This window comes from Vanessa tameamea, chromosome 12 (genome assembly GCF_037043105.1).
Source record: "Vanessa tameamea isolate UH-Manoa-2023 chromosome 12, ilVanTame1 primary haplotype, whole genome shotgun sequence".
NCBI classification, from domain to species: Eukaryota; Metazoa; Arthropoda; class Insecta; order Lepidoptera; family Nymphalidae; genus Vanessa; species Vanessa tameamea.
The window spans coordinates 2740684-2762108 of NC_087320.1; the positions used below are offsets into that span (position 1 = coordinate 2740684).

Genomic DNA, 21425 nt, shown 5'->3' on the forward strand with positions numbered 1-21425 from the left:
TAACATTAGATTAAAAATAAAGTGAGGAGAGATGAAAATTTATGAAAACGTTAATTACATTCTTCAAAAGTTACCTGCTAATAAAAGATCATTCTGATAGTCAAATATTAGGTATATTTTGACTATCAGAATGATCTTTTAAAAATTTAAACCTGCCATAAAACTTTTTCGAGTTTCGTTTTGAGCTTTTGTTTATATCATACAATAATTACGAATGCGTAAATCGTGATCACTTTTGTTTTCAAACGTCTTTCTTAGCGAGTCTCGTGACCTTGATTATTATCCACCTCCACCCGCGCAGCTGCACATTGTCTGCAGTCGTTTGTCAAACGTAACATGATTTTCCTTTTTGTTAAATTACATATTATATATATATTAATAAGCGAAAGTTTTTGTTTGGTTTTATGCCACTGTCACGATTTTCAAATTTTGGATAAATTTTAATAATTAGTCACACTTCATTACAGTTACAGCCTTAGTATACACTGTAACTCAGTCTTGTATTTCTTATAAGTTAAATTATTTCAATAATCAAAATAATTAGAATTGATTTACAGTTTGTCACATCATTCAAATATGTACCTATATATAGAGCTAACAAAGTTCTTCTACCCCCTCTCTAGCTTTGTGTACATCAGGTGTTAATGACTTTGACAAGAGCCCAATAGGGTTAATGAGCGTTTACATATGCAACTGCTACGGAAATGTTCCGTCGTCTTGTCTATAGTGACGGAATATTTTATGCTTGTTGAAACTATTAATGTACCATAATACTAAATTGTTTAAATAATACTGCTTTGGAAGGAAATCTATTATGTATGACTCAACTGACGCAATCGACTTAATTCTCTTAGAATGTAATATGCTAGGAAAACAGAAACGGGTTTTATTTAAGAATACAATATAAATATACTTTTGGACTTTTTTATAACAAAACACATGAGCACCTACGTGTGAATCATTTTACATATCAATACAATTGTAATCTCCTTTCTAATGGCTCATCATAAGTGTGACGGCGACCCCGAATATAAATTATGAGAACAAGTAATTTCGTGTATGAAGGATGACGAACGGCAGTAATGTAGTACCACCTACACAGTTCTTCGACGAATCGAACTGTACCTACGCCAGCGTACTGACTTTCTGCCCCAATTACGTTCACATTGATAACGGCATCTGTACTGGAAAAGTCCAATTAACTATTGACACTTGTGCCGTGCTCGTAATATCTATAGGAAAAACCCGAAAGTCACAACAGCACCTCGCCAAAATATAAAACGCTATATGGATATGTGGTTTTACATTGTATATAATAATTGTGTTACGAGAACTTGAAAGGACTGCCAATAAATAATAAATCGCGAAGTAATTGAAAGAAACCCGGTAAACGTGACGATGAAAGGAATTTCGTGTTTGTCATGCTTTGAATTCTTACATTTTTTGTCTGGACTTCGGTACTTCACTGATCGTGAGTCATATGAGCAGGATCTTTGTTTGTTCTTCTCAGAAGAAGAACAGGCCTGGCTCTGTGGGAAAGGTATTTTAATGCAGGTCGACGGACTGATTTCTCCTGTCCTTCTTACGGACGTCGCAGACCTTTTAATATAATTAAATGTCTGACTTACTTACGTATCGGCGCATTAGATTAATGAGGGTTTAATTTAATGTTATGGATCCAAAATTATTTTGAATACGTATCACATATCAATTTACTTAGCTTGCACAGTGTTCCATCTTTCGCAACATCTATCAATAATACTAGTATCATTTGTCGAAGTTAAAGATTTTAATTCAAAATTTGAGTAAAAAAATTTCAAATAAAAACTCAAACATTTCGATGTTAATATATAAGTTATATTAATTAAGTCATCTTTTAAATAATTAATTAATCTTTCATAATTATTAAAACAAGTAATTTTCGTGTAAATTATTGTTTTGAATGTGACTACAATGATTTATTGATGTAAACAGTTATTTTGCAATTCTTAAGCTGGGTTGGTATATTTTTATACTAAAAATAAGAGCTCAAAAGAAAGTATTTCTAATAAAATACTAATGAAACAATCTTAGACAATGATGACCAATCTATACTAACGAGTAATGTTCTGATTGAACATACCGTATGACCAATTTTGACCTCGATGATTAATGAGGACCGTTATTCTTAACTCAGTTTTTATTGTGTTAACTTTTGAAATACATGACCGTCTCGCTCTCGCTGTCTTTATGCATGAATATTACACAAGTTTTGAGAAGCACGCGCTGTGTAACTACTGTTATTAACTCGAAGCAAATAAACAAATACTTTTCAGCCTCTTCCTGATTCAACGTCAAATTTACAAAGTTGAGATGTATCCCAGGAAGTCCATTTATAGGAGCTATTTCGATAAATTGTTTAGATTGTGTTAGACTCGTGGCTGTCGGATCAGGTTTCTGTGGAAGCACCATTTATGGCATAGGATTAATTCTCCGTGGTCATTGCTTGAATCACGGATATACTTTGAAACATTTTAACGATCATTTGTTATGTACGCTTATTTTTATTTTGAATACAAATAGTTTTTCTATACTAACTATATTAAGTGCGGTTTCCTTTTTTGGCTTCATATTTATTGAATTTTGACATGTGTGCGTGACCGACTTAATGAACTAGATGCCCAGTATTTGGCCATAATGAGATCTACTCTATATTTTTTGCATATCACTCATTATTGTTTATATTGAGGCGTAATTTTCCTGGTAATGATTAAATTTGTTTTCGATGCGCAACATCTCGTGAATTATATTTTTTATTTAAAAGCTCATTTAGATACATACAATTATGTTTGTAGGATATATTTATTATGAAAATACCAAGATCGTATAATATAATGTGGAGCAGGGACATTAAAGTTGTTTCTATTCTTTTCAAGCTGTCATCTTGTAATTTCTTAACATCGAGAGACAAAGAGATGTGTGGCAATGACGCGCTAGAGCGGCGACCGATTTTTCTTTCGTTAGTCTAGGCGGCCCAGTAATGAACCATTTGGGTCATTGGACCTCACCGTTTGTCGGCTACTCGCCGCCTGACTCGCCTCCGGTGCTATTATTTTTTTGCCACCATTTACGTGCCACCTATTGTCTGACGCGGTCGAAAACTGAAGCTTTGTGTTACGCTATTGATACAATGTTTTACTTCTCTTTAAAAACATTAAGGTGTGCATAAATAATTCCGTCCGCTGTTTTGGCGCAAGAAAAGCTAACGGAAAACGGGCTAACGGTATCCATAGGAAAGGTGTGCTGAATCAGACGACCGCAAACACTTCATAATTACTTGTTTCGTCTTGCACAATGATTTACTTATAGTATCTCACCGGTTCAAGTTAATTATTTTTAACACCTTTTATAGGTCAAGCATGAGCTATACAAAGGATTCACCCTTGGTGTGTATAAAGTCGCAGAAGCGCATAATTATTGGCAGTGACACACATCATCGCTGGATTAGCAATAATAATATCGTTCTTGTATAGGCATGTTGTCTTTTACGTTTATAAATATTTAACGTACAGTCTGTTTGTATTCCATGAATATGTACGAAGAACTTGACACTCGGCACGCCGAACTTTAGGTTAAGTCAATAATATACAAGAACACGAAACAAACACGAGTAGTAAAATAATATCAATTATTTTAACTGATTTGTCAAATATGATGGTTGTGAGTGTAGGTAAATAAATCACGATTTCAAATAAAATTATGAATACAAATTTTCGTCTACAAATTAATTGAGAGTGTGAATAACCTAATTGTAAAAAATATTCTATTTTACGGCCTAATTTTGATTAATTGTAACAATGGGGCACGATTTTCAGAAGATAACATGAAAATATTTAACATTAAGTAGCAAACATATTAAAAAGATATAAAAATATTACCACTTTTATATCAATTACAAGTGCAACGAGATTAATAACAAGACATTAGAAAATCGTTAAAACATCGTTCATCAAATGCGTAGTCTATATAATAATAACTTATCATTAGAAAAAAAACCAACTTGAATTCTGGGAATATGGCGAATGGTAAATAAGTGTCCTATTATCTATAAATAGAAAACAAAATCGTTTTCGATGTATTGTACGTTCCATACACATACAAACCACTCAACGGATTTTGATGTGTTTTTCACTAAGAAAAAGAGAAATAAACGAGAAAGTTCGTAACTAGTAAATACATGTTTAATACATAAAAAACTGAACCACAACGTTGTTTTATCCAAAAAAAAAAGTTATCGTATGTATGTGCGAAAAAACAGGGCTAGCGAATGGCTGTTAATCAAAACAATGTTTTAAAAAAATAGTTCATAAAAAAAGGTCTACAGTTAAAACCGCAACAGCATGTGTCTACCTTATAATACCTACCTTTTTATCTACATTTTGACCTTCGCAGTTAAAATTACCCAAAATTTGAATCTACAAGTCGTGGAATTTATTTATTTTATTTTCACAGCTAAAACGTAAGACTCAAACCATTTTTTTATTATTAATATTATATATTTCTCATTTGTGACATACTTACATAAACGAATAAATAAATAAACGTAATAAAATAAATTAATGTACCTACTCAGTATTTTCTTTCTATGCGCATTTTTGATTTTCTTTACTGATAAATTGTAGTTTGAATTATGTTGAATATAGATAAAATATAAGAATACAATGTAATACAGCATGTAACTTAATACATTTTATTTATAAAATAAGTTAACAGCTCATTTTCTACAAACTATACCTACTACTTATTTAATATTTAAATATATTTTTGACTTGTGTACGAGTACCACAGTAACATAAAAGGCCATTAGTGGTCTTTAGACCTAAAAGGCATTTATGATTATTTGTCATTTTTAACCATTGAACCTGATACTTGACAATGAAATTATGAATGTATATTTAATTTATCGAGAACATGTTAATCGTTGACCGGATCAATTTAAAGCTCTGTTTCTCAGTAACAAAACGTAGGCAGTCATTATTTATGTCGCAGTCTCGCGGGCTATCAATTTAATTTGTTTTATGTATTAACTTTCAACTTTCACTCGGTTTTAGGAACTCTGTACTTAAACATATTAATTTGTTATTCGTTTAGTCATACGTTGTTTAGCGTTCTTCGTATTTGTTATATCATCAGGATTTCGCGAATTAAATATTTCAATTATAAATTGAATTTACAAACAAATTTCCTAAATACAATCGATATATTTTGTTGTCGTTTAATGATAAGGAAAAATAAAGCGAAAGAACGTATTGAGTGTATGCTTATTTTTTTCTTACTTATTGATTATTAATTCTTAAAAACTATATAGCTTTATTTATAATATATATTTCAGTCCGCAATCAATAACAAGTACCTATTAAGAAATATTTTGAAAAGTGTTTTGAAAGTGAGCAATTTAATCTCGATAACACTAAAATCCTAAATTATATATTTAATAAAATCACTTATAAGCTTTATCGTTAAATCACAGCTATTCAGGTTGTTATTGAAAGCACCAGAAACTAACGCTATTTAAAATTGTAATGTTTACAGATATGAGTTATTTTTTCCAGTGGCCCAAATGCATATTATTATATTATTATCATGCAGTTAAATTTCGAAACAGAATTGGCCTTCTGTGCCCGGTTCGCATAATAATTGAATGATTTCTTTTTTTAATGTACTCTATTCATTACATATTCGTGAGTCGATATGAATTAAATATACTAATTATTTTTTGTTTTTGTTGCAGGTAACACAAATATCAATAAGATAAAAGAAATGTATGCGGTGAGGTTTAATTAGGATTTGTATAACGAGAATAAATTACTTTAATGGAATAATTATTGTAACGACAAATTCTTCTTTTTGCACTCAATTAGTGAGAACAATTATTAGGAATGACAGGAAAAAGATATGAAAAAAAAATAACAGCAAAATGATTGAACTTTTTGACATGACTTATATAGTCACGTCAAAAAGTTAAGAAAATATCTTCGTCACCGAACTATTATAATTATTCGAATGCTCTAACTTATAGTTAATTATATTATTAGTAGTAGTATACTTTATTCAATTTAAGTAAGCTTTGTACAACACTCGATAGCGAAATTGTATTTATTAAATATACCTCTAGTTCTTCGCATTGCCAATAGAATTAATAATTAAAAAAAAAGAGACAACTCGTTGGATATTCCGTATATTATCTAGTCCGCGTATGATAGGCATAATGTTAGTAGGGTGCGTTGGTTTTGCGAATGTAGCAACAGTGGATGCAGGCAGTACTCGAACAGGCTCAGTGCGCGGCGTGGTAGTGAAGGTCAGTGCTCCTGCGATTCCGGCCGTAGTGCTCAGCGTTAGAGTCATAAGTGGCGAACCGCAGGAGAGAGGTGGCGGCGGTGGGGTCCTCGCGGCCGAGCGTGCGTTGCTTCCCTTCAGTCAGTTCAGTCGCAGCGGTGCACGCACACCGTACGCAGTTCTCGCGCGCGCAACGAGAAGGTATGCACGACCGGCCCGAACCTCCGTCGCAACCGTCGCTCGAATCATGCACTCGCTTCCGGTGGCTGCTCTCCTTCTATTTAGTTACTTCGCGTTATCGTAAACTACGAATTTATAAAGTGATAATTTTTGGTACTGTTTATATATGCAACAGGTTGCAGCCACCACTCTAGTGTGTGTTTTGATCGGTGCTTAATACAAGTGGAGTGTTGTTCGTTTAAGAAATTAGTGTCGTAAAATATGAAAATGTGTTGAACGCTGAAATTTATAATTTACACTTTCGCCTAATAATTATCCATGAATAAGATAAAATGTTATCTCGATGTGTTACGTTATTTGTGCACTTAAATAATACGCTGGGCAAAACCTAACAATTCTTATTTATGAACACAATACGGAAAATAGTTACAAGTTAATTCCTTATTATAACTAAATATATTTATTATATCACCGCTGTTAGTTATTCGGTGTCCCAGAATTACGTTTGTATTACGACTATCGCACTCATGCAATTGTAGCGGGCCAAGCGAGGATGTGTCTGTCGCGGGCCATATGGCAGGCCCGCCACTGGCCATATTAGGGACGCCATCAAGGCAACACTTGTTGCACTTATACGGTATAAATGCTCCACATAACAAGTTACCGCTTAACTGACGTCTTATCAACAACTTAATTAAATGTATCAGCGGGGCACTTTATTATATATTAAAAGGTCCTACTTGTTTTCGTCAGTCACATTTTATTATGCATACTTGACGTGATTGGTAGCATAATTGCATAACAGATAAGGCAGCGGGTCGCGAGCGCATTATGCAAGTTGTGAGTAGGAGCGGACGGCGCACTGGGCGGTTCGTTGACCAGTGCGTTGTCCCGCCACGCCGCCGCCCACCGCGAAGGTCGCGGCCCACACCCGACACAACCTAATACCATAACACACTCGTATTGCCTGCCTTGCAAAATTAAATTCAAACACCACAACGCTTTCCTTTGCCGTTAGTCGACACAAGTCATTTCAGCGTCCGATACATTTTCATTGTAACCTCATTACAGGTAGAGCCGATATGTGTTCAGTGAACTCGTTATAAAAATCAGTTTAATTGTGAACAAAATAATTAACTCTAGCTAAGTGGAAATTTCGATCTCAAAATGGTGACTTCGAGAATACCAGCTTATTCTCTAAATTCGGAGTTCAACAGGGAGTTCAGAAGTTTCCGCATAACGCGAGCGACTCCACGTTCAACATTGTACGCGCCGGCCATTGTACCTATACACGAATACCCTAGAGTCAGCGTGCATGAGAGACGAGAGGCACTCAAGGCTGCTTTAGCAAAAGCATGGTCTTCGAAAAGCAGTGAGAGAAAAAAGCATGATACGTGGACTGTTCCCAACGAACAGAGTAGAGCCGGCATCACGGCTGCTGATTTTGCTGTCAGAGCGCAACACAAAGGAAACTCTAAAGGCGAAGAAATTTCGCGTGTTGCGCTCGTTAGACACGAATTTGAAAGCAAAGATTCAGAACGCACTCAAAGATTTGATAAAATCGACAGCAGTCAACCAGCTAGTTTTACCTACGGAAGGATTAACGGAAACGGTGTAGATATACAAGAAACACTCAAAAAGAACTGTGATAAAGGCTTGCACACAAACGATTTGAGTTATAGCGATTACCTTAATAATGTTCCTAAATGTAAAACTAGTTTTGAAAATAATTTTCTAAAACAAAATCTCGATGAGCGTTACAATAAACGAAACGGGTACGATGTCACGTCGAAACGCATTGACAGAGACATCAATTTAAATAACGTCGAATACAGTAGCCTTAATGGCGACGCGTATGATTCTTCGAAATATTCGCGAGTCGCGAATGGAACAGAATCAGTGCAGTTTAAAACATACGGTAAAGTCGACACCGTTAAGAGTAAATTACTCACCACAGTTGGTCCAAAAACCGTGACGTCTTGCAACGGAGAGAAACTGAACGGTTACAGTGACGCAGAGTGGCGAAACGGCAAGGAGCAACAGAGGCCATTGACGAGCGGTCCTAAATCTGTCGTAGAACAGAGGCTGGCGGAGAGGCTTGAAGTAAAGGTTGCAGAGTTACCCGCTCTGTATCTCGGCGTCGATTCTTGGACACCCAAGTCTGCCGCTTTCCAGAAGAGTATGCGCGAGCACGAGTGGAGCGTTTCGTATGTACTACTCATGTGTAAAATGATGAATTTACTAACATAAATTAATCCCTTTGCAATATCCTTATAAACAACGATATTCACTGCCCTTGAGTGTGTTTAGGGGCCTTAACGTTCAGGTATAAAGCGGATTTAATAAATAAAAGTTCAGCATCTTCGTTGCGTATAAAAAAATAAGCTAAACCAGCTCGACTCACAGCCGGTAGTTGAGTGCATCGACTTTGCTACTGGTTTAGAGCGCATGAGCGCTATTACAATCTCGTTTCGCAAACCATCGCAACCAACTATGCATGCCTACGATTCTATATGATATATTTTTTTCTATATACTTTTTTGTATGTGAATAAATAACCAAGATAAATTTCAACCAAAATCTCTAAAGATGTAGTTCACTTATTATCTGTAATTTGTTTACGGTTTTGCGTTTCTCTTTGCTATGTCACCTGTGACCTAGTGTAATTTTACGAACATATTTTTATGTATATAGGTAGTGGTCAAAAACATGCTGTCTGACAGCGGTAAGCTCTAGACAACCACTTAAGTTGTGTAAAGTCATTATACAAGTAGTCACATGACTCACAGTTTCGACCTTATTCCTGCTTTTAAAATGTTGCTTAAAGTTTTTATAAAATCCCGGCATGCTTATAGGATATAAATCGTTAGGATACTATAGCTGTAAATAATCTGATTAATTAGATATTCGACAAACTGCATTAAATTGATACGTGACTTCTTTTTTATGCACTCATTTTACGAAATTAATTTAAAAGAAGCCTACTTCTTTATTTCTTATATTATTTTTTACAATAAACTCAACTGGAAATTAGGAATACAATAATAAGCAAATATTCGCTAACCCGTGGGCGCTCTCGCAGTTATAACTTACAAGATTCGTCTCGATAGCATTTTAGTGAATGTTTCAAGGTCCCGTCCTGGTTTGTACGCTCGCAAAGGATTTGTCAACCTAGTTAAAATTATGACGTAATTTATTTTTGTCTTTTATATCTTTCTCTAGCACGCTAAAGGTTTGTTGTTAAGTTACTTATTGAAACTTATCAATTTATTTTAATTTTTGCGGTCATTATATTATATAAAATAAAGTGTTAGGTATATTTAACGGCCATTTTTTATTTCATTGTGAGATAGTCTGAAATTATACGATATTGAAGTGAAAGTTCTTATAAGAAAGTTCTAAATTTGCGGTTTTATCTAATAAGATTAAATTGCTTAATTTAACTTAAAATGTAAAATAACTACAATTTATCTGAACGTGATAATATGCTGTCAGTACAATTAAATTTTAAAATACGTGCACAATGTAAAAGTGACATTAATTACGTTGTTTTGATATCATATGATAAATTGCGCGGCATATACATATGTAACATACATACATCTACTTTTTATCAGTGTATAACATTTTAGTCAACAATAACTTTCTCCAAACATGATAAATGTTTTGTTTACATCATTTGTTTTTCTTTCGTACTTCTGTGACGATATGCACGTATCGTCAATATAAAACGGTGGCATTAACGGTCAGTTCACGTATATATGACAAATGTCAGAAACTGCCCGTAGTTACGCAGTCTGATCAACTTTCACTGCAGACTGGTCCCGCGTCCCGCAGCCCCCTGCACCCTGCTGCTACGCGTGCGCCTTATCGTCCGTCGTTAAAGCCTCAGATCTGTGGAGCTGATGTAACAGTATCAAACTTTGCATCTAATCTAACAAACGGTGATTCCGTGTCATTTATTCCTCAACGCCTTGAAGAACTTGTGATCGTGAGACGTTCAATTTTATTCTCTTGCTTTAGGTGATGTATATTGTTACTACGAAAAGTTTTCATTTTTGTTTATGATTTCAAATGATAAAAAGTGCTTTCGGCTAAATTAAATATCGTGACTGTATAAATACTCAAGAGTTTTTCGAAGCTAATTGAAATATCGTTTAAGTAGCTCTTCGTGACAGTGAGAGCCACGGTTGTCATTGACCCGAGAGCGCGGGCGGACGATTAGTCGCGGTTGCAGTGTTGACACGGTTCACAGTAATCGCTCATCCAACTTGGCCTCGCCAGTCGACGGTCCGCATCCCCCATCCGCAGCGTCATGCATTTCTAATTCTGTACACAGAACTTAAAAACCGATCCGCAATTTAAAAATAAAAAAAACTGAAACAAAAACTTGTTCTTAATCGAAAACGAGTCAAGGTGAAAATGTAAAATGTGTGGTACAACAAATAATAATAATAAAAAAAACCGCGGCTTATGCTAGGAATCCTTGACCAGCCACAGTCCGTTTCGCATTGAAGACCGCGGCTTTCAATTTCGCAAGAGTCTGCACTGCACCTGCTCCGATCGATTATGGTCATTGTGCTAAAAAACACTCCACACTATTTGCTTTGCTGGTCTGACCTTTGAACTTTTTAACATCCCTATAGGTGTTTGTTGTATTATCTATTAAAATGTCTGTCATGTAAAATCCTTACCAAAATTAACCGTGCAAAGTGTTATGACATCAGGAAATATCGGTGGTACTCTAAATAGAAGCGAGATGATTCAATCCAATACACGTGTTTGGAGTATCTAAATAAAGAACCGTTGTACGAATACCGTATTTGCTTGAACGTTGACCGCATTATAAATTAATGTTTTCCTTCGTTACGTTTTCATCAAGTCCGTTTGGGTAATATCCCAATGAACACAAATGTACTTCAACATTTAGATATGAATGTTCCGTTTTCCGTTAATATAAATTAAAATCGTATGGATGTAAAATGATTATTATATAAATGTATAATGATTAGGGTAATTCTAAAATGTATCTAAAAATACATTTACATATTTATTATTCAGTACATTTAATGAAGTAGAACCGATCTCAAAAAGTAAGGTATTAACGCATTTAATATCAGACGTTACAGATCGTAAACCAACAAGAGGCTGGTGCATAAGCACAGGTTCCTCAAAAGTTAAAAACTAAAGCTAAAAACCTCATTCACTAATAAGCGTAATTATTTTAATCTCAAATGATATAATGTGATAAAAATGATATAATAATGAAATTTGCCACAGAGATAAGTTATAGTCCCGGAATAGCACATAGGTTACTTTATATTTGGAAAAATGCACCTATTTTATTATAATTCCCAAAATCAAGCCCAATCCCAAATAAAAAGGTTAAACGAGCATATTTATGACATGTCATCGTTCTGTCGATATATGGATCAAAATAAATGATTTTAAAGTGAAACATTAAATTGTATAACGTTCACTATCTTACAGAAAAAAAGTGAAACCCATTACAAACAAGTTTTAACATATTTCCTCTACACCTTTCATGTATTCAAAAAGCCAGTTTTCCGTACATTTGTATGTTTACATTTTAGAAATTGCTTAACAGCCGGTTCTCTAGGAACTTGTGTAACGAAATATGACACTGGTTGAATTATAATATCGATGTTGTCCATCGAAAGTGAATGTTCCGGTGTTTGTTATTCGCGATGAATCGTGTGACGCGAGCCTTTGTTAACCGCTTCTGACAGCTTCGCGTCTGACCGTCTGGATTGTGGAGATCGAAGCGATGAAAGGTCTAGAAATTATTTTGAATTACAATATATTTACATGTTAATATTTTTAACTCTTGTTAGCTAATAATAGTCTTTTTACTATACGTACCATAGTACGTACGTTCTAAAGAAGCATACTTCTTTAGAACATATTAGTAGAACGTACCACTCTTTATAAATATCTGCTTTAAAACGACGTCACCGATTGTACAAGTTGTATGATTTTCTTTTTTGACACAAATTAGCCTTATGAGTCAGATTGGTCCATAAACACATGATTGGATATATAACTTTTTAAAGCGCCACCTATCGGATCCTTGTTGAAATGTCTCGAGGAAGGCAATAATTATAACGTGTGAAAATGATGGCGGATAAAACGGAAAAAATGACGATACAGAACTGCTCGTAAAAGCCTGCTTAAATGAAGTATATTTTATTTTTGACCTCAATCAGTCAAGTCATTCAATACTCACATTAACCATTCTTTATATTATAAATAGGTACCTAAAACGTATTTAAAGTAATTGACTTGCCTGGTTGGAAAGTGATCCACTTCATGTGAAATGTACGTTTTGTTTTTATTTTCCTGTAGATGAGTAGACAGAATCTTAGAAGCAATTTAGTATCGTATTCATAACCATACAAAATTATAAAGACATTTTGAGAAAATTTTCTTCGATTCAACGACAGAAAAGGTTATGTTAATGATTTGTCGGATTTCAACCAGATTTCAAACTTTCTCACAGATAAATTATCCTCACGAATATAGAAATTTATTTGATACGTGAAATGCATTACCAATCACATCCGGTCCTTTTCTTGCTTAGCATGGATCGTTTAAATATAAGACCATCGACATGTTTGTTTTGTTGCTTATTATCATATCACAACTATCAATTTACGATTCTGTATCTGTATCATAACATACTAAAAATATAAAGATTTATTAAAATGTGCCCGACGTTAAGTATTATTTATTTGACGATATCCGTGGTCGAGTAGTGTGTACACCGGTTTTCATGGGTACGCTACTCTGAGGTTCCGGGTTTGATTCCCGGCCGAGTCGATGTAGAAAAAGTTCATTAATTTTCTATGTTATCTTGGGTGTGGGTGTTTGTGGTACCGTCGCTACTTCAGATTTTCCATAACACGAGTGCTTTAGCTACTTACATTGGGATCAGAGTAATGTATGTGGTGATGTTGTCCAATATTGATTTATTCCAATTTTCAATAATTTGCCACTAATGATACAGATATTTGGCTGTTCTTTCGCTCATGAAATTTAAATATTATACTTAATTATATTATAAATATAATTAATTATTAAAATTAATTCCAATAGGAGTTATCCAATTTTAATACAAATTTCTGTTGTCATGAACCTAAAATTAGGTTACAAATTAAATTACTAATAGTTTTATTAACAATACATTAAAAAAGATCAGCTTACTTTATAAGTTCATTTTTTTTAACGAGCTATGTTTACGTAACTTCGATTGAGATCGCGCAAGGTCCGCGAGATGTTCAAGTTCAACCTGTCTCTGAACAAATGTAACGCGACTTTCGTAGCGATATTTACGGTAACTGAGGCCACCTGCCAACTTGCAGATGGCAAGCGTCATATTCGTACCTTAGATTTACATAGCATTTTAAAACTGTATACAATAGGGTCAAACTTTATCTATCTATAATATATAATAATAAATTAATAATATATATCAAAACCGATTTTTATCTCTGTATCTCCATTTCTTTTAATTTAATTACGGTAATAGTTTTACTAAATGGCTAAGCTGTGACGGTGATTTAATGAAAAAAAAAAACTATTTTCGTGCGCTTTATGGTTAACGCTTGCTAAACCTTAGGAGATAGTAACTCATAATAACTATTTTGTATCTATTCCACATTAGTAACAACTCAGTTACTTGAGAAGCCATTTTCTCCAATTCATCATTGATCCTTAATCAGTTAAATATTTTAGTTAAGGTAACTATAGGGTTGCCTTTTTAAATTAAATAATAATCTGCACCAACCTTGTGAAACGGCTGGTCGGAATAATAAATGTCGACTTTAGCAGTTAAAATTACTCAAATTTGAATCTTAAATTTTAAGTTATTAAAAATTAAACCAACTTTTATATTATTCATATTTCTCACCTATGAAAACTGATAAATCAACATTATGAAATTATGTAATATACCCAGTTAATATTTTCTTGCTATATGTGATCCGTATAGCCTTAATTGATCTCTAGTTATTAATAAATCTGTTTTACTTCTACTGATAAGTATTTATAAACAATTTTATAGTAATATTTAACTTAGGTAACGGTTTGCCATTAATAACAATAATAATTGTATACCTATCTGGATCGGAAGAACTGCAGTCGTATAATTAGTCTGTACTTCGAAGTATTATCACCATTTGAGTCATTGCAAAATTAACTGATTATATTGTACGCGGAAAAAAAATGTCAACGACGTCCATTCAGTGCCAATATCAGTATAATGACTCAGACTTTTAATATTGTTTATAAAATATTTGCTACATTTTGATAATTGAATTACTATATTATATTAGATATAATGTTGTTTTTCATTTAGTTCATCGATTTAAAATTTTCAAGTTGATAATTTGAAATGAAAAATAATTGATAATAAATTACTATTAAAACTGAAAACAATATTATAATAAATATGAAAAATGCCAAGAACGATGACAGATATATATGTATATATATGTATTATACATATTTTTTACTCTGTATTGTTTACCTCGTTGTCTTGCTATTTAAACCAATTACAAGGTAAGTAATTCTATTAGTATTGTGTCTGCATTACTTTTCTTTAGTTACCAACGTTCTCACATATGGACTAGTTCGATGTCCAAATATAAAAAGAATATTTTAACTTAATTTGCGATGGAATATACGTATTTGTTGAAATTAGAATAATGATTGAAGTTGATTGTGAGTTAGTGATTGATTTTTATGATTGCGAATTTTTTGATAAATATATTTAAAGAGAGTTGATGTCAGCCAATATAATAACATGACGGTGATAATTCGTTGTGTTCCTACTTACATTGTAATGCACTACAAACAAATAATCTTATGGCATCAGTGTGACGTCGCTATTTTGATTGTTCCACTGTTAAGCTATGAAAAGTGTATTGATTGTATAGCTTTACTTTAGCTCGTTTACGGTGCGCGGGCGGCGCTTACTCAGTACGTCCGCGAACGTAGCGCGCGTCGGGTCGTCCCCCGCGATGACATAACAACAACGGCTTTGTCTATATATTACTTGTCACATTATTTTCCTTATCTTAATTTTCCATTATATTGTTATATTTAAACTGCGGCCTACAAATTTTAATTAAGCCATTTAAGACTGTCGCCTATTAAATGTATGAGTTGTTTTATGGAAAATGAATGATGAAACTGAATGGTCAGAAAATATTTATTTGCGTTCGTTTTTAGACAGTTTAGAAACAAGATGCTTAGTTAAGTGTTCTTGTAATGGATAAGTTAAAGGTATAGGGACGGGACGGCAGCGTTGGGCTGTTGTCAGGGCGCTGCTGCGTGCTTGTTGTTTGCCGCCGCCCGACAGCCTCAATCAACTTATCAGTCTACATTCCGCGTATGAAGAACGTTCGTCTATGTTAGTAAAAAAAACATACGCTCCTAATACACACTCAACCTCACCTCGACATTTCTTTATTTATCGACCATCTATTATCGTTGTTCCTGCTCACTAACCCTATAGCCTATCGATCGCTGATTTCACAGCTCGGAGCACTCGTGGAGGCGGCGAAATGAACGATCTAAACGATCTCATCATCGGCGTTCGCCTACATCACACCGGCGAAGGAGACATCATCGCGACGAGTCTTCACCGCGTTCACCTCCTGAACAGGTGAGTCTAACCGTTTCTAATTATTTGATTGACGAGGTGGTATGAATGTCTAACGTGATTTTTGAAACCCAACGCTCGCCATCACTTACCCGACATTGAAGTGTTCATCCGAAAACCTGTCTAAAACTCGCTTCTGTGTTATATCGTACTTGTCGAAGCAAAGTCCGGAACCAGAATAAAGCATAATACGTCACCGTTCCTGTAGCGGGACAGGTTTGGCATGAGATTGCGCGTGCGCATGCGCCTCCGTCCGTGAAGACGTGCGCGAGAGACGGCGACCTCTTCGCGCTTGCGCCTGTTCTATTTGTGTTCGCCTTCGTCACTCGGTACGCCTTCAGTCAGTCGAAAAGCTCAGCCGGCCGCCCAGCGCGTCTTTGCCGCCGCACTAAATTTCTAGTAGCACGCGCGCCGCGGGCGGCCAGTGCGAGCCATGGCTGCCCAACCTCCGCGTCCGCCCCCCAACAATTTACTCTTTAGCGGACCCCCACCCTCTTTACCTCGAGTAGTTTTAGTGCCAAGTGATATTTCGAAGGACTATATTACACCTGACACTGCATTAGACCTAGAAGTTGTCCTTGACCAGAAAAACGATGCGAATAACTTGGATGAAATAAACAACGTGGGTGTGCCTACATATGATGAACTGTTTAGTGATAAAGTAGAAAAACACGTGCTTGAAAATATTCCTTTTGAGGATCAACAATACAATAATAGCTATTTTTTACGTCGGACTCGCAGTTTTGACATTTCAGATATGTATGTGACAAGCAATGAAAATGAAGTAGACGGCCAAGTTTTTAGACATCGGCGTTCTGAGCCTGATTTATCAAAATACGGGTTATTTGTTGAAGCTGAAATCTCCGTGCAACCCTTACAACCACCACCTCTTGTTTTAAACAATCCTTTTTATGATGGTTCTTATGCTTTAACATCGAATGACTTCAATGAAAATATGATTATGCTACCCGAAAGTTACTTAGCGTTTGAGGATTCTTTCGTGCCATCCTGGGATTATAAACCAGAATTTCTTGGAAACCAAGAAATAAACCCTGGATTATATTATGATGGACTCCCACTGATTCCGCCTAATGATCCATGGTCTACACAGGGAAACACTAACACTGCATTCGAATATTACTCACCTCAGTTTGAAATACCGACGGAAGAGGGTGCTCAGTATATGCGTTTAAATGAATATGCCATACCTCAATACAAGAGTCTTCCGATGATTGAGCAAGCGCCAATAACTTCCTCCTCCGATAAGTCAAATAAAACAGCGTCGGAAAAGGAAAACAATTTAAAAAATTCTCATAATACGGCACAAACAAATTTAAACCCACCCGAATCTTCTCTGGTTTTAAGAGATAATATTATGAACGAAGAGGAAAAAATTAGTGCTGTTGAATCTACTGTTAACAGAGAGTCATCTCAAAGTGAAGAATCTTTAAATGCTGATATTTCTAATGACGTCACATCTAGTTTAGCATTTATGCCTAGTAGTAAAAGTTCACAAAGACCTTGTGGAACAGATGACACAAGTGATGACACTTCTCCGTGTTCAACTGACTATCACGAAGCTTCCGCGCTCGATTTAGCTCAAAGTTTAGATGAACTTTCTTGTTGTGATAGCACGGATTTTTCTCAAAGTAGAGATGAACCATCCCCAGTAAACGACGGTGTAACGAATGAAATCAAACCCGATAAAAAACAAATCAATGGGCCATGTTCTTTAGAATCAAATAAACCATTGACAAACCCGCCACTTAGCCAGCTACCTTCCATTCCATTTCGAAATCAAGAACCAACGGAACCTACCTGTGTGCCAAAAAGTTTAACAATAAATAAAAACTTAAATAAAATTAACTCTTCAACCAACACCGAAGTCGTGAGTGAACATGTAGCTAGTATTAGTGTTAAGCCAACACAGAGTGCAACAAATATCAAGCAACCTGTGAATTGTTTGGATGCAACAAAATCACCTAACACAGTCAAGCAGCATCCTCAACCTCCTGCTGTGCCTCCTGCTTGGCTAGCGAAACCACCTAGCGATATTCACGGAAAAGCTAATACAACGCCGGATGTTCCTCAGATCTTGATTCACAACACGGAAGGAGAAATGAGGAAGCATGATAAAAGTGCCACGTCAGCGAAACATTCTGTTATTGTATATAAACCAGTTTCGGAACCTCAACCATCGTGTTCTTATGTGCCACCTGTGCCTCCACATCCTTCGCAGCTAAAGCCTGATAAGCAACCAAAAGAAGTAGAGGTCAGCTAACTTATTTATTAAATTTTGCAATATACAATATTATAGTCATAAAATTTATGACGGAAATTTATGTTTCGCTTTTACTAATAATTTTTAAAATAATATATAGATTTGATGTCGGGTACGTAAAATATTGAGATCATAGCAGATCTATTTTAAATTATATTATTGGGTCAAGGATTCTTCGCACAAACAATCCTTTCAGTGTTTTTGTTAACTCACGCTATTTATAGAGGTTTTATATAGACCATACTTTGTTGCATTTTTTGTTCTTCTTAAGTCTTACAAGAAATAGAAAGCCAAGTGACAATACGTTATTATATCTCGGTTGCTAAAGCTGTACATATATGACAAAAACAACCGAAATATATTTAAAAACAAACTCTGTTCAATAAGAGAAACGCAATTTGATTAACCCATCTACAATAAACAATATTAGTCGTATAACCGACAAAAATAGCTCAGCAGCTGGCATTACCTATGCAATTCTAATACCGATCGCTAGATGGCGCCACGTGGTACGTTTGCTGAATACATGAAGTGCGCCTGCGCACTAAAATAGCACCGATCACCTTCACCTAGGCGAAAACGCCGGCATGCCCGCTGTTGTGATAACTACCCGCCGCACGCGCCGCCCACTCGATTATGGGATCAAAGCAATAGCGTCCATCTATTAAAATTGTCCTCTGCTATGCAAACTGCTATTTTTACACATTAATAAATATCTGTATGAATAGACTTAAATAGTATATATCAATAATATTTAGCGAAATATACACTTATCCTAGTAGGTATATAAGATATGCCTTAAAAATTTATCATTCTGATGATTAAAAACATTGTCTAATCAAGTCTAATCAAGCTGTACGCTCCCGCTTCAATTGTTTTGAATTGTTAAACAAAATCCTTAAATTGAAACTTGTTACGGCTGGCTCGAGTCGGAACTGAATGAATAAGAAACTTGATTCCAAACTCTTGACTAATAGGAACGTTATTATAAGAATTCGTAAATGACACACACAAATGATCATTAATTATATTATTTAAATAAAATATGATTGACGAATATAATAATAAAATAACCGTTAATTGTAATGTTGAGTACATTCTATATAATTATAATTTATAATAAAATATTACACGTCTACTCGTAAAATAGTTCTATATTAAAAAATAGTAAAGATATCGTTTGTTTTGTTTTTAAAGATAGAGGTAGTACTAAAAACATATTCTATTCAGAATATGGTAGTGAAAAGGACATAACACTATATTCCTAAGATAATTTTTAATTTGATATTTAGATTTTTTAATTAGGAGTCCTACCTCCTTTATTTCAAAAAACGTGATTGAATAAATAATATTCGTGTTAATGAACACGTACCATGGGATGTTAACGAAAATTATTCTTTCAACAAATTTAAAATATTGCAATGTATTGCATTTTTATAAAAATATCTTCAACTTTTAAATATGCTTAGCTATTTTTACTCGCGCGCGTGTATTGTTACAATGACGTTTCGACAGATGTCTGGTTTTATCGTCGTCCGGAACATTAAATTTCCACCCACATATTAATAAGAAGTCCCATTTTTAATAACTCCGGATTAACTGTAAACATTTAAATAATCGATAACGAAACAAGGTATACCAGGAACTTGCAAATGTTTTAGATTAACCGTAAATACTAGACTACAGTCTAAAATCATTTGGCTTTAAAAATCTCATTTAAACTTTCACACTGACACAAACAACACTGATAAAATTGCTTTAAATACTAACTAAACTATGATACCATTTGAAATTATCTGAAACCAAAATCCTCAAAAATAAAACAAATTTTAAATATCAAGACATAATTGCAAAATATCTTTGATAATGAATATATTGGCATTTGGAATGTTAGTCCAGGTGTTGCTCCAGAGACGGATTTTAATAACTGCAACACATGATGGTTGATAATATCAATGTAATTGTTATAAAGATAAGCGGTAAATAAGCCACCTAATGGTAAGAGGGTACCACTGCCAATAGACGGAATAGTAAAAAATATTAAACGTTCTACATATCACCAATGCGCCATCAACCTTAGGAACTAAGACGTTATGTCCCCTGTGCTTGTAGTTGTCCAATGGCTCATTTATCGTCCAAATCGAAACAACAATGCTAAGTATTGCTGGTTGTTGGTAGAATATATTATGATGAGTGGATGTTATCAAGTCAAACGCTCTAGCACGAAACCCTGACACACGGTGGGATGCAAATGCTTTGCGATGCTATTCTAAAAATAATAATTAAGTAATTATATCTTAAACTTCCTAAAACTATTAATATTATTATAATTGTATAATTATTATTATTGTATAATTGTAATACACTACTTATAATAGTAAATATTTTTATAATATACTTGTATACTAATATACTAGCTCGTGTCATTGTATATTAGTATTTCAATGTTTTAAGATTAATAACAAATGTAAGCAGAGGTCAAGATCGCAAGTGTTATCGTGTCGGTAATAGGGGTACGGCAAGGCTTAGATAACACCCGTGCGGCCACTTTACTGTTTGGTAACGCGCTGTTCCTTCCGGCCGGCCTCGCCGACACCGCTCCTATTGCGGCAACATAGTTATCTCCAGTTTAAATTACCTGCTTACTCTTAACGGTATAAAGATTAATTTGTAGAAATATTATAAATTAACTTCCTTCGTTTTACAATCGTATTGCAAAATGTTACAAATATCGTTTTTAGATCAAAGATGAATAACTTTTAAGATGTTACTTTAGACCTACATGGCCTGATCAACGTAACATTAAAAAAACGATTCATACACTAATAATAGTATAGATTGAAAATGAAATATCAATTAAGACTTTTTTACATTATTAACTTAAAGTCGTTATCAATGTGTCGGTCGTTAACATTTCGGTTCATTCGACAATACTCACACAAACAATGCGTGGTTGACTTTGCT

The 21425-nt window shown here is 34.5% G+C and overlaps 1 protein-coding gene across 8 annotated transcripts in view; it reads left to right on the forward strand.

The window, feature by feature from the left end:
• The window catches only part of Doa (Darkener of apricot), a 55174-nt gene that overhangs the window by 21283 nt on the left and 12466 nt on the right, over positions 1 to 21425 (forward strand). For 2 of the 8 annotated variants that reach the window (XM_064216342.1, XM_026629591.2), the window contains one exon: positions 16057 to 16183. In XM_064216342.1, the coding sequence (XP_064072412.1) occupies positions 16057 to 16183 (127 nt within the window). Of the gene's footprint in view, positions 1 to 6364; positions 6517 to 6699; positions 6718 to 7566; positions 8703 to 15206; positions 15238 to 15795; positions 15929 to 16056; positions 16184 to 16204; positions 18453 to 21425 lie in introns of those variants that run through there. The other 6 variants (XM_026629587.2, XM_026629588.2, XM_026629590.2 and 3 more) reach the window with 6 other exon arrangements.